This window comes from Elgaria multicarinata, chromosome 8, assembly GCF_023053635.1.
Source record: "Elgaria multicarinata webbii isolate HBS135686 ecotype San Diego chromosome 8, rElgMul1.1.pri, whole genome shotgun sequence".
Taxonomy (NCBI): Eukaryota; Metazoa; Chordata; class Lepidosauria; order Squamata; family Anguidae; genus Elgaria; species Elgaria multicarinata.
Window position 1 is genome coordinate 51,235,373 of NC_086178.1, and position 14,152 is coordinate 51,249,524.

The 14,152-nt window shown below is 41.3% G+C and overlaps 1 protein-coding gene across 1 annotated transcript in view; it reads left to right on the forward strand.

Moving 5' to 3' along the window:
- DGKG (diacylglycerol kinase gamma) overlaps positions 1 to 14,152 on the forward strand; it is a 134,742-nt gene that overhangs the window by 24,633 nt on the left and 95,957 nt on the right. Inside the window, exons 2-4 of the mRNA XM_063132328.1 lie at positions 4,120 to 4,470; positions 8,213 to 8,289; positions 13,529 to 13,549. Coding sequence (XP_062988398.1) covers positions 4,404 to 4,470; positions 8,213 to 8,289; positions 13,529 to 13,549 — 165 coding nt within the window. The 5' untranslated portion in view covers positions 4,120 to 4,403. The remainder of the gene's footprint in view (positions 1 to 4,119; positions 4,471 to 8,212; positions 8,290 to 13,528; positions 13,550 to 14,152) is intronic.

The following is a 14,152-nucleotide window of genomic DNA, read 5'->3' on the forward strand; positions in this document are numbered from 1 at the left end:
CCTGTGCTTTGGTTCAGTCTGGATTCTACAAGACTGAATAAGGTTTGTTGAAGATTCTAACATTATATGTGTGGGTGCCAGGAGATGATCTGAAAAGTTATTAGCTAAAATGTACAATGATAACCTAATTTAGAATTTCATAAGTGGGTATCCTCAACCTGAGGATTTCAAAGGTTCAAAATCAATTTTATTAGCACAATATCTCTTGGGGCATTTTCACTCATTTAAATCTGCTAGCTTTAAGGCTCCCTGTCCTCTCCCTTTATTGTTAATTAATACAGTAGTTCTTGTTCTGTCTTGCAAATGGAGTGTTCCGTGGACACATTAAGAAATATGTATTGAAAGCAGTCATACTGAGCATTTTCCAAATATTATTATTATTATTATTATTATTTATTAAACTTATATACCGCTCCCATAGCCAGGGCTCTCTGGGCGGTTTACAGAAATTCTAAAATTGAGGTATGTCCAAACAAATCTATATATGATGTACCTATATAAGTGCTCTTGATTTTGAAGATACCTTTTGGAAGATAGGGACAATGTTAGCCCTCCTCTAGTCGTCCAGCACCCGTCTTCCATGATTTTGCAAAGTTAATTGACAGTGGTTCTGAGAGTTCTTCTGCTAGCTCCTTCATTACTCTAGGATGCAGTCCATCAGGCCCTGGAGATTTGAACTCATTCAAAGAAATTAGGTGTTCCTTGACCATTTGTTTATCAATCTCAAACTGCAATCCTGCATTTATACTTTGAATGGTTTTAATTTTTGTGAACTGCCCAGAGAGCTCCAGCTATTGGGCGGTATAGAAATGTAATTTTTAAAAAATATCTCAAACTGCAATCCTGCCCCTTCAACTTGTGCTTCACTTTTTCCAGGGGGGTTATAGACCCGTGCGACGGCACCAACCTCATATAGAAGGCCTTGCCTAGCACACCCTTCTCAAGCCAAGCGCTACCTCTTGAAAAGCCTGAGGAAAGGGTAAAACCAACACAACCTCTCCCCTATATGTGAGGGGACAAGGTAAAGGGTTTTGGAAAATAGGTTCTCTTACTGAGATATTGAACTGCAGGTGTATTTTTAGACGTTTTTACACTGTGTAATATAGCAGGTAGTAACTCTGAGCTGACACGTGGTTTGTGGTAACAGAACACAAAGTAAAGTTTATTGAAATTTAACAAATCTTTAGTATTTCAATTCAGATCAAACCTGCATATTTTTATATTCAAAATAACAATCCCAAGTCCCTTAAAATTCTCACTTTTCACACCAAACACTCTCACGAATCACAAACTAGAATAAAACTCCCAGACTAAAACTCCCACTCAAACCAAACAAGCAACCACCTAAAACTAAACTCACAATCTCCTCAGCCAACCTATTTATACTCCTCCCTCTCCCTCTCTCACTGCATCACTAGCCACACCCAGTCAGTCAAACATTCTGCACTCACTAGACATACAAACTCAGACATACCTAAGGGACAGAAAGGACACGACCCACTTTTGGGAGAAGACTGAGCCAAAGTAGGAATTGAGCACTTCAGCCTTTCCTTTGTCATCTGTTATCAATTTGCCATCCTCATTAAGCAGTTGAACCACTCTTTCCTCTGTCTTTTACTATTCACATATCTGAAGAAAGCCTTTTTATTGCTTTTAGCATCCCTCGCTAATCTCAGCTCATTCTCAGCTTTAGCCTTCCTGACACCATTTTGGCACTTCTGTGCTACCTGTCTGTACCTTATTGCTCAAGGACTAGGGTTTTGAGGCCTTGTGTACACAATCCAGTTCCAGAGGTTCTCATCGTAAGTCTGAATTTCAAGGGAGAGGGGAAAGATTTGGATCTGAGCTGCACTCCTGGGGGAGGGCAGTTAACCTTTTCACCTGCTGTTTCCCTGACCTAAATTTCCCTCTTGAGGCTGCTACTAGCCATAGAGGGAGAAAAGACAGGTACGATGTGGATTATTCCCCAGCTGCATTGTGGCTTGAAGGGGAAGGGGGAAGTTTTGGATCAGGAATGTGGCACTGTGGGAGGGGGTTTAACCCTTTTTCCATATGTTGTTACCTGAACTCAAATTCATCCCCACTAAATCACTGGCCTTATTTTTGTATCTATTTAGCTTTTGGAGATGCCTTTTCAAGATGTTGTTCACATGCACTGATATGCGCTATAGTTGTTCAGTCTGTAAAGGAGCCATTTAGGTGTAAGAATGTACAGTGAGTGTGGCTTGTTTTTCTTGACAAGCCCCCTTGAGACCCCATGGTTTGTTCTTGGATTGTTCAGGATGATTAACAAGCCATACTGCAAGTCACCCTGCAGAAAATGACCTGGGCCTAGTCAACGCGCTAACCCATGGTTCAACAAACAACCCACAGTTCAACAACAACCCACAGTCAATCACAAAGTGTGGCTTAGCATGTTGTGTGAATAGCCCCAATATTTGAGCTTTCCAAGGGAGGAATTGCAGTTCTAAGCAGCTCATTTTAGTGTTTTGAATCTTAGAGACACCAAAGTTTCACTACAGTGGAAATGCTTGCTAGGAGTTATTGTCTAGATCATGCATAAGAAATTATGCATGGTGGCTATGTGATCCCTGCACAAGCAGTATAGCATCTGGAAAAAACATCACTTATCACACCCAGACACCCTTTGTTTTGTGTCCTTTTGATAGAAAATTAGACGAGAAGAAAGCATCTTAGAAACATAGGCAGCTGCACTGCAAATTCCAGAATACTATGGAAAGGTTTAGGAGATGCTTGCTTGATTTGAATTCTACACAGGGTTCAATCGTAGGATGGTGGGATTCACTTCCATGCACAGAGCTACTCCTTTTTCTACTAGGTGTTACATGAATTGTGAGGTATAATACCAAATCCCATTGCCAGAGCCATCAGGCATGAAGTTTTAACTTAAGCAAATGGTCTGAATACTAGCACATCCCCCTCTAGCAAACCATAAGGGAGATCCTGTATTTTAAAGCTGTTGTGAATTTTTGAAACTGCAATCTGCTGCATAGATTCAAATAGAAATGAGTTAGGTTGTTCCTGCTTTGAAGTCTCTTGCATAGTTCAGCTGAGCTCATAGCTGAGAGATTCTCTCTCGATTCTTTATGACACTTTCATATCAGCAATGCTCTCCAACCAATCTGGCTCAAAGTTTTCAATTACTTATTACATTTTTATCCTGCCCTTTCTCCAAGGCGCTCAGGGCATTGTACATGGTTCTCCCCACACTTTATCCTCACAGCAACCCTGCAAGGCAGATTGGGCAGCAAGATAATAACTTAATAAAGGTGATCTAAAGAGCTCTTTGGCTGAGTAGGGATTTGAACTTAAATCTCCTGGGTTACAGAGCATTACCACACAGGGTTGGGGGGATCATGTTTCCTTACCATCGCTACTCCACCCCTGCGTTTGTCCCTCATTACTTCCTCTTCTTCCCCGAGGGGAAAGAGGAAGTAAACAAAGACCCCCACTTGACCATTTTAATAGTGCTGCTTTTCTTGCACACAGCAGGAGATCATGGAACATTCCATTTTATATATAAAAAAGTCAGATTAAAAGGGCTGTATTTTGTGACGGAAAAATGAGCGGGAGGCACGTGGGAGACAGACGTTGTCATCTAAAGGATGCGTGCACATCCGTAAGTGGGCAGTACCGAGCACATGATAAAACACTTAGCTGATGAACCTCCTAGTCTGACACATCAATCCATGCTTCCTCAACCTGATGTGCTCCAGATGTGTTGGGCTACAACTTCCACCATGGTAGACACTATTTTAAGGAAGGCTGTTCCAACCACTACACCTCCCTGGAAATATCTTCTTTCATTGTAATAAATCTGATTATGTTCAGTGGAGGCTAGTGGTAAATCTGCTCCAGGAGTTTCAGAGTTCTGGGTTTCAGAGTTCTGACTGAAACCCAGAGTGAATTCACTGCCATGCCTATAATGGAGCCACCAGCCTCCACTCAGAACATTTATGTCTTCTAATTTCTTTTCCAAATTATTTATTTGGCTTCAAGTAAGCTCATTTCTGCCACCTTTTCCCTGAAAGTCCATCATAAAAAAAGCATATTGGACAAAATGCATGTAATTCTCTGACTTGCACATCTTATTTCTAGGCTTGGAGACATTGACATTCCCCATGAAGTATTTTCTGATGGCATTCCTCTTTACGGTGCTTAGAAGTATGGTTGAGAAGGAACTGGGGACATCATCATTCATGTGGATCAGGATTTGATTTCCGTTGTTCACATTTAATGATAACAACAGCAACACAGACAAAGTAGGACCTGCAGATCTAATCTGGAGCGATGACCAGGAAGAATCCCTAGTTCTAGAGGTGCTGCTCCTCTAAGGACCTTAGCGAGAGGTGGGCACAGCCTCCTCAAACCTCACCTGAAAGATGAGTGATGGCACATGGATCACGCTTAGTCCAGCAGAGTTTGCTCAGCTCCAGCAGTATTCTGACTGTAAGTACTATACCTGTCTCACTCCCTGAAATGGATGTCATGTTGTTGTGACAACATCATGCAGTCTGTTGGCCTCTAAAACATAGTGGATATAAGATGCATGACATTCTTGCCCTTCTTTTCACAGAACTGGTGCAGTTAGCAGTCAGCAAAGACTGAAGTGTGAAGTATTACAGTTATGTACAATAACTTTTGATACTGTATTTTGTTTTTGTGTTTTTAACCTGTTGGTTGTTTTATTATGGTTTTAATTTTTGTGAACCGCCCAGAGAGCTTCGGCTATTGGGTGGTATAAAAATGTAATAAATAAATAAGTCTTCTCTAGGGATTTAAACTCCGTCGTTGCCTGCTGGCTCTTCCAGCCCAGCAGCTAGGGGGCATACACCAGTGTAGAGCCAAAGGAAATGCAAGTGCAATTGGTTAACTCCCTGAAGAACCTCTGTAATGAGGGGGGAGGGAGCAGTTCAATTATATGGATCAGGTGAGTAAGAGAAATATCAGCCAAGGAGTATTTGCTTGGCATGGTCTTCATGATGTTACCACCCAGAGAGCTTCGGCTATCGGGCGGTATATAAATGTAGATGATGATGATGATGATGATGATGATAGGACAATTTAAACTTTAATTATCATAAAACAGCTCTCTCAACTTAGAAGGGTCCATGATAAAGTTAAGAATTTGGATAATCGGACTCCCCTGGTGTAAAGGCACCCATTCTCTGAGTTGTGTTTCTATATGATGCCTTCAGCTGTGGTAGAAGGACACTATAGCAATGTGCCTGGGAGTGGCTGGTGTGTCTGAAATGCCCATATCAGGTTGAGGATTTGGTTCAATACCTTCTGAAATGTCCCCTGTTTAGTGACATTAGAGTTAAATTTATTGCTGGTATTCTAGGATCTCATGCATTTTCTTCAAATGTAGAAATAGTCTGGTATTTGCTGGCAGATTTGGATGCAGTATCAATGGTTTACACTAACAGCAAAAAAATTCACAGCATATTTTGTTGGTATGTTGGAGGAACCTGGGGCCTAAGGTCCATACTGTATTGTGAATGTATTCCCTTTTTTAATTTTCTGGTTATTTGTAATTCTAATGTGATATTCCTTTAGTCTCAGCCTTTGGCTTGTACAATAAATGTATGATAGTAAATGTAAGTCTTGACTCCCTAGAGAAGGGACAGTTGGGATTGGATCATCAAACACAATGCATGGGACCCATTCCTCCACTGCAACCCACAATGCATGTGATTGGCCAATTACGCATTTGTCAAAGAAGAGGAAATGCAACATTAAAAAAGGGGACAAAAGGGGACACAGATTTGCATAGTGTTTCCATGTGTTTTCTCACCACTTCTTCCATATCTGTTAAGGAGGAAAAGCTGGAACAGCAGCACAATGTCTTTTGATGGTTAGTACTAGGAGTGTCATCAGACAAGTGTTTTATCGCTCACTTATTACTGGCCAGTCATGGTTTTTGTGGGTCCTTTTGATGATGCCATCCACCTCCCATGCATCTCCTACAACTTCTGGTCTTCTTTCTGCAACAATATAAGACCCCAGGAAACCCGGGTGGTTTTTGTTTTGTTTTTGGAAGCAAAACATGCCACCATTTCCTGCTATATTCAGGAAAAGCAGCACAATAAAAACTCCCACTGAATGGGCCACACGGTCATTGTTTACTTCCTCTTTCTTCCCCATGTGAAGGTAGAGGAAGTATTGTGGGACAGAAGTGAGGGGAAAAGCGAAGGTAAGGAAACATGATTCTGTCCCATCTGATGATGCCCTAGAAGCCCTTGATTGGAACTACCCTAAGAGGCAACTCCGCAGCCAAGAGGGTTGGCAGTGTGATTTGTGCGGGAAGGAGAGGTGTTAGCCTCATCAAGTCCTATTCAAATTCTAACTCTAGTGGAGCCAGAGGGGGTCCTTCAGTTTGTCCTGTCCACACAGGAAGCATCCTTCTGTGCTTGTGGATGATAGATAAATTTTGTATGGGATTGCACAAAGCCTCTGGGGTGAGGATGTCCAGAACAATTTCTTCCCACTGACCTTATTGCCATGAATGTAATCTTACAAAGGCTTTAGCCCAAACATTGCAACATTCATTACCAGTTAAGAGATGCGATCTTGAACATTTGAGCAGTCCCCTTATTTTATTTTTAGAAGCATCTTCAGACATCTGAAAGCAGAATCCTACTTTTCAGCATTTTCCTCTGGCGTTTCAGTCTGTTTTGATCCTTTGGGACTGACTTCCTAATCCAGGGCAAGCTAAGCCGTGAGCCTGCTTGGACGTTTCACCTCCTGGAGTTCTGAGACCCTAGCAAGAAAGATTAAAAAACAGCACTGGCTTCCATCAAGGCATCTTACAAAAAGAAGCCTTCTCAAGTAGTTTTAGGGGTAGAAATAATGGAAGAAATCGTTGCATTGTGTTAAATTAACCCTGCTCTTTGGGCAGGGACTGTAGGCAGTCAAGCAGCTTCCAAATCCTCTTCACTCACCAGTTCAGGAGAAGAGCATTCATTTATTTATTACATTTCTATACCACCCAATAGCCAAAGCACTCTTAGTGGTTCACAACAATTAATACCACAAAATACATAATAAAATATAAATGTTCAGAACAACAGTATAAAAGTACAACCCAGAATAAAGCCTAGCAGCAATGCAGAGATTTAAAATATGACAAAACAGAGCTTAAGCAACAAAGCTAAACTTCCCTAGGAAGTTCATTCCACAACTGGGGTGCCACAGCAGAAGAGGCCCTCTTCCTAGCAGCCACCCACCTCACTTCCTTTGGCAGGAGCTCCCAGAGAAGGAACTCTGAAGATGTTCTTAGCGTCTAGGCAGGTACATATGGGAGGAGATGATCCTTCAGATAAGCTGTAGCGCAATGAATAAGTAGCTGCAATGAAAGGGCTACTATCCCATGACAGAACAAAGTTGTGATCATTGGTGGAGGGAAAGAGGGCACGATAGTGAGCATTTAAGTTGGGGGCATGGCTTTGAAAGTGGTACAAAGATTGTTTAATCAAGCATTGCTGAGCCCCATGGTATTCATATATGCAGACACAGAATCATAGAATAGTAGAGTTGGAAGGGGCCTATAAGGCCATCAAGTCCAACCCCCTGCTCAATGCAGGAATCCACCTCAAAGCACACCTGGCAGATGGCTATCAAGCTGCTTCTTGAAGGCCTCTAGCATGGGAGAGCCTACGTACTGCTCTAACAATCAGGAAGTTTTTCCTGATGTCCAGCCGGAATGTGGCTTTCTGTAACTTGAACCCTATGCTAGGCAGTGCTAACCTAACCCCCCTCTTTTGGAGCCAAGAGAGAAAATCTAAGGTGCCACTATTCAGTGTGTTCTCACCCCACCCCGACTACCACACCACACCCCTCAGCAGCTCTTCCTGCTCTCTGTTTCCTGAACAATACTAGGGTCAAATTTTTCTCATTGCAAGTTTGCTGCTTCTTCTCCTTCTTCAAAGAAAGCATCCAGGATATTGTAAATACAGGGATTAAGTGGCTCAAGCACTTGTGAGTTCATTAAAAACCATTTAAAAGAAAGAAGAGCAGGATGGATTGCCTTGAAATTACAGTGGCTGCCATGACTTTTACAGCCTTGTTTTAGTCAAGGTGTTTCCTTGGTTGTGTATAATCATTCCTAAGCTTGACAAACTGCAGACAACCACTGAGAAAATAGATGGCACTTTGCTAATTTTTATTGCCATGCACGTTCTCCTTCTAGATTCCTCAAAGAAACTGAAAGATGTTTTGGAAGAGTTCCATGGGGATGGTGTTCTATCAAAATATAATCCAGAACAGGTAAGGAAATATGTGGTGAATATATTTCCAAATCGATGTTACATCAAAATCAGCTAGCTGTGTTGGTTGGTTTGAAAAAAAATCACAGGGTCAGTCAAATAAAACCAAATCTTAGGATCATCCAGTGTTTACTGTGTGGTATGTGAGCTTTTGAGTTATAAAGTCCTTTTCTTTAGACTAGATGTTTTTAGAACAACCACTTTTTAAAGGTATGAATATTTTAAGAACATAAAAGCATTAGAGAGCCTTGTGGGATGAAATCAAAGGTCTATCTAGTCCAGCATTCTGTTTGCATAATGGTCCACCAGATGCATATGGAAAGCTAAAAACGTGACGTGAGTACAATAGAACCCTCCATCCTGTATTTCCCAGTAACTGGTTTTGAGAGGCATATTGGCTCAGGTACTAGAGTTTATAGCCATCATAACTAGTAGCCATTGATAACCTTATCCTCCATGAATCCTCCTTTTAAACCATACAAGTTGGTGGCCATCACAATGACCTGGTTCCTACATAACGCTAATCCATGTTATGGGTTGTTGAATTCTGAATTGTTCTGATGTGTAAATGTGGCCATGCTAACAAACCATGTTTGTTAACCATGAACTACCCAGAAAGAGAATCTTTGGTTTGTTGTTGGCTTGTGAACTCTGGATTGTTCAAACAATAAGTTGCCATTACATGCAAATCCAGAACAGAGGGTTGTTTATGTGTTGTTTTGCCATGCTACAGAAGTGACAGGCAAGAATGGTCAGAGAAACCCAGCTACTCTACATGCCATACTACAGCACAACAAAGGCATTTGAGGTACAGGGAGGGATTGTGTGAAGGAGGAGGGAAGCCAACAACCTGAAGATTGAGAAAACAAACAATAGTTTGTTTGATCATCTGCCAGACAAACCCTGGGTAGGGTATCAAACTATGGGTTAAGTAAACTATGGGTTAACATTATGTGCAAACCAGGCCTTTATCTTGCAGTAGCCAATCCCATGGTTTGCCTATGCACTGTTTGAAGAAGTACTGCCTTTACTGTCCTTTTGATTTTATTGTTGGTTGTTTTATTATGCTCTTCAAGGTTTTAATTTTTGTGAACCACCCAGAGAGCTTAGGCTATTGGGTGGTATAAAAATGTAATAAATAAATAAATAAATAAATAAATAAATAAAGCATGTCACAAATTAAATGTCTGAGAGCCAAGCTAGATGCAATGCTAATGGCTTTACCAACCACATCAGGTTTTAAAATAATAAGAATAACAATAATAGAGACAGCCATGTGGGTGGTTAAGTGATTTTCATTCAGACTGTGGCAGGGGAGGGGAGGGGGGAGAAATTATCTCAATGAAAATCTCTCACCACACCTGACACTATAGGTTGAAAAATATGATAGAAAGATTCTGTCTTTTACTATCTCTTCAGAAAGAGAGAGAGGAAACTTTTCTTAGGGGCAATAGACAGGAGGAAATAGGCCTATCTTTGCTGTTATGGGGAAAGGAGATTAATATGAACAATAATAATGGGTTGTACCCAGGTAAGAGAAGGAAATAGCTGCTGAGTTATTCAAGAACACAAAAGGCTCCAGAAGTGTAGAATATAAGATGAAATTAAATGAGAAATGGGCACAAAGAATTTGTGGGGAAATTCTTGACACATGAAGTAAGCAATTACTAGGACAAGCCAACAAAAGAAGCAGCATAAATCACAACTGTGCTCTCTATTAAGGAGAGTGCTTGTGAGGCACTTAGGAGAGAGCAAGACAAATACTGTGTTGCGGTGGGTGGCTCTAAGTGGGCCGCATGGCTTTCCACCAAGGGTGCACACTGTGGATTGTGCCCCACGGCAGGAGATATTACTGTGATTATTTCTATTGCACAAAGCAACTGATGTAGGTATAATTCATGACCACCCACTCAGAGAAATCACTGCATTTGCCATTGGGCTTAAAGACTAATTGCCTTTGAACTCTCTTTGAAGAACAGATTAGCTTTCCAGCAGAGGATGTGTAGGAAGCTGACCATAACAGAGTGTATGGGTGAGGGAGGTATTTTCCTTCAATCCATCAGTGTCATTTAGTTTTCATTTGTTTATAATGGTCCTCCCACTACTTTATACCTGTGGTACTAACTTACTGGGTGAGGGGGCAAAATTATACCATGCCAGGCCCCTTCCTACTTCAGTTAGGAAAAGCCAGCATGGGGTTGTTAGTTCCCACCCCTTGAGGGGATATTCTGTGACTGTTGACAATCAGGACAAGAATATGCCCCAGACAGCAGCTTGCCTGTAGCAGTTGTCACATTGCCATCACTATGAGGAAAAGGCAACTTTCAGTTAAGGTGGCGCATGTGTCCTAATTTATTCTCTTTGATGGGCTCTCAGAGGACAGTCCTGAATTTTATTTAATGGGATGTCCAGCCCAAGTCTGGTTTAAAGATAAAGAAACATAAGGAGGGAGAGCAGGAGGGAGCTTGAAGCTGCTCATCTCCAGTTCACAGCTGGATGAGCAGGCACACAGGACACCTGGTCACAGCTGTCCCCACTATGGAGCCATATATTTCTATTTAAATTAAAATACTGGCAGGCTGGAGAATGCTGGGGATTATAGGACTTTTTCTGTCTAAACCAGTGGAGGCTGGTGGTTTCGATGTTAGTGGGGAAGAAGCACCTTGGATAGCTCCTTTAGAGTTTTGACTGATACCTTGAGTGGAGCCACCTGTCTCTGCTGGTCTAAACATGAAGAACATTGTGCTTTTCCTGTGAAATTCTCCTGCTTCATTCATGTAATTTTACAGGGGTCTAGATATCATCATCGTCTTGAGTAATCCTCCTGAGTGTTCTTCCAGCTTCTTCAGTCTTTCTGTCTTACCATGAAAAATCTTTGAGGAAAACTTAGGGGGGGGGGGGGAGAACAGCTGCACAGTGCCTTCTGATAGTCAGCACCAGGACCCATCCATCTAGAAACACCTTAGGTTTAGTAGGTCTGGAAACAGGAATGCTTGCAGGATTTTCTGCTTCAGAGTGAGCACTACTGCCCCCCTCTCCACCTTCTTTGCCCTAGGGCCACACATGCAGTATCTGGATCTATTTCTGAGTACCGTTTCTTCTTTGCTCCTGTCCCGTCCAGGATATTTCAAAAGGGCTGCCCTCTCATTTTTGTTTTTGTTTTTTGTCTTCAAGTCACTTGCATATTATCTGCACAAAAGTTTGGTGATAAAATATGTCATTTTCACACTGTTTACTTGCTTGTATTTGTACTTAGAGGCTACTTCTCCACCTGAATGCCTTCAAAATGGCTTACGAAATAATAAAAATAAAACACCAAAAAAGGAAAATGCTAAGCAAAACATTAAAACTCACAGAGCTGCCAGAAAATACAACAATAAATACTGAGGAACCAGAACAATATGAGTCAATTGCTTGGGTCAAAACCAGGCAAAATAAAATAGTCCTAAGCACCTGATGAAATACCTGTAGCGCAGCCGAGATTTCATTCAAATCAAGTCCGGAGGTGAACAGTAGAAGAAGCATGAGCAATTGTCATTACCTTTCTGTCTGAAACTCTAGGAAACTAATTTGGGTGGGTGGGTCAGGAAATAGCATCTCAGGATCCAACAGAAGGTTCATACACCCTGAACAATTACTGGAAATTCGTATCAAGCATTGATACAAAAGATACATATGTAGTTGCCTTTGCTTTGTGTTGTACATTGTTTCTGTCATTATTGCTAAGATTTCTTTCTCTCCTTTTCAGTATAATTAGGCACATGTACTTTATAATTATCCCACCACAACAGAAACTAACTATAGCCCTTTCAAAAACCTCGCAAAATCATATTCATGGTGGACAGATGTCCTACTTTGGAGAGAACAGTCCTATATGAAGGTTGAGAACATAAGAATAGCCATGCTGGATCAGGTCAAGGGTCCATCTAGAACAGCATTCTGTTCCCACAGTGGTTGACCAGGAACCCACAAGTAGGACATGAGTGCAACAGCATTCTTCCACTCATGTTCTCCAGCAACTGCTGTACATAGGCTTACTGCCTCTGCGACTGGAGGTAGCACAAAGCCATCAGACTAGTAGCCATTGATAGCCTTCTCCTCCAGGTCCAAAATGATGTCCATCACTACATCTTGTGGCTGTGAATTTCATAGTTTAAATATGTGGTGTGGGAAGAAGTACTTCCTTTTATCTTTCCTGAATCTCCCACCAATCAGCTTCATGGGATAACCCCTGGTTCTAATATTTTTAGATAGGGAGAAAAATGTCTCCCTACCCACATTCTCCACACTACATGCATAATTTTGTACACCTCTACCATGATTCTCCTTACCCTCCTTTTATCCAAGCTAAACAATCCCAGCTGTTGTAAGGTTCCTTCATAGGGAAGATGCTCCAGTCTCTTAATCATTTCAGTTGCCTTTTTCTGCACTTTTTCCAGCTCTACAATATATATATATTTAGGTATGGTGATCAGAACTCTACATAGTATTCTTAGTGTGGTTGCACCATCGATTTGTATAAAGGCAGCATGTTACTGGAAGTTTTGTTCTCAATTCCACATAAGGCCTCCTCTTTGGTCTGTCAAGATTTATTTATTTATTTATTTATTTATTTCACATATATCCTGCCTTTTGTGTCTTGCAAGGAATGGCTTACATAGCCCTCCTCCTTCTCTCCATTTTATTCTCACAACAGTCCTGTGAGGTAGGTTTAGAGGTTTGTAGCTTTAGTTTAAAGATAAAGAACTGTAAGGAAGGGAGAGCAGGAGAGACCTAAACAAACTTACTTGGGAATGAGCCCCACTGAAAAACAATGAAACTTCCTTCAGAGTAATCATACATCACAATCACTTAGTCTAACCTACCTCAGATAACTTTTTGTGTACTTCCCTGAGCTCCTTGGAAGAAGTCTCAAATACAAATATGAAAAAGAAAATGAATAAATATGTGAACTAGTATTTTATTTCATCCTTTGAACAGTTAGCTCTTCCAGGCAGAACCTCTACCTGCTATCTCTCAACTAGGTGGAAAGTGCACAACTCCAGAAGAAGGCTCATCCACGAGTCTTCTCCCTACTGCATTTTGAGGCAGTACAATCATGGGAAGGACTGTACCACATGCCAGCCTGGATATTTTAATTGTATCTGTCTAGCAGAGTAGCTACTTTTTCCCTTCTGCTGCTCAGCTCTTCTTCACTTAACTCTCCTTCGTCTTTTTCTGCTCTTCCTTCCCTCCCTCAGAAACAAGACACTCTGAACCAAGTAAGACTCATTTTCCATACTCTAGTTACCACATGTGTTGTTTACATGTTGCTTTGCATGCTTGCTTTGGCATAAACTGGGGAACCCCCCCCCCCAAAAAAAAACCAAGTAGGCTTGGGTTTATGGCATACAGTTGAGCTCCGTACTCTATAAAAAAAGCCACAAAACCTCAAGGTTATATCTGTATTTTTGGGGAATCCGTGTATAGAGGGATAAATCCTCAAAGATGTTTTGTCACTGTAATCCATTGAATAGTGAATTGATGTCATTATTCTTGCACCATGCAGAGAATTGCTTCCCACAGATGGAGAGCATTTTGTAGAAATCATATAATTATGAATGTAAGAGCATTTTTTACACAAGACTTAAAACAGCTTTTCCTGAAATCAGTCTGTGATGAAAATGGAAAAGCTACTTCACCTGCACCTTACATCCAGTTTTTCTTCCATAGTATCTATACCAACAGCAATCTGTTCTCTGGGTGCCTATGCATATATAGCCAAAACCACACCACCAGAAAACACCTTTGGGGAACCGCAAGGCTTTCAGAAGTTGCAAAAGAAACCTCCAAACACCCCAATGAAGTTTGTACAGTGGCCACAG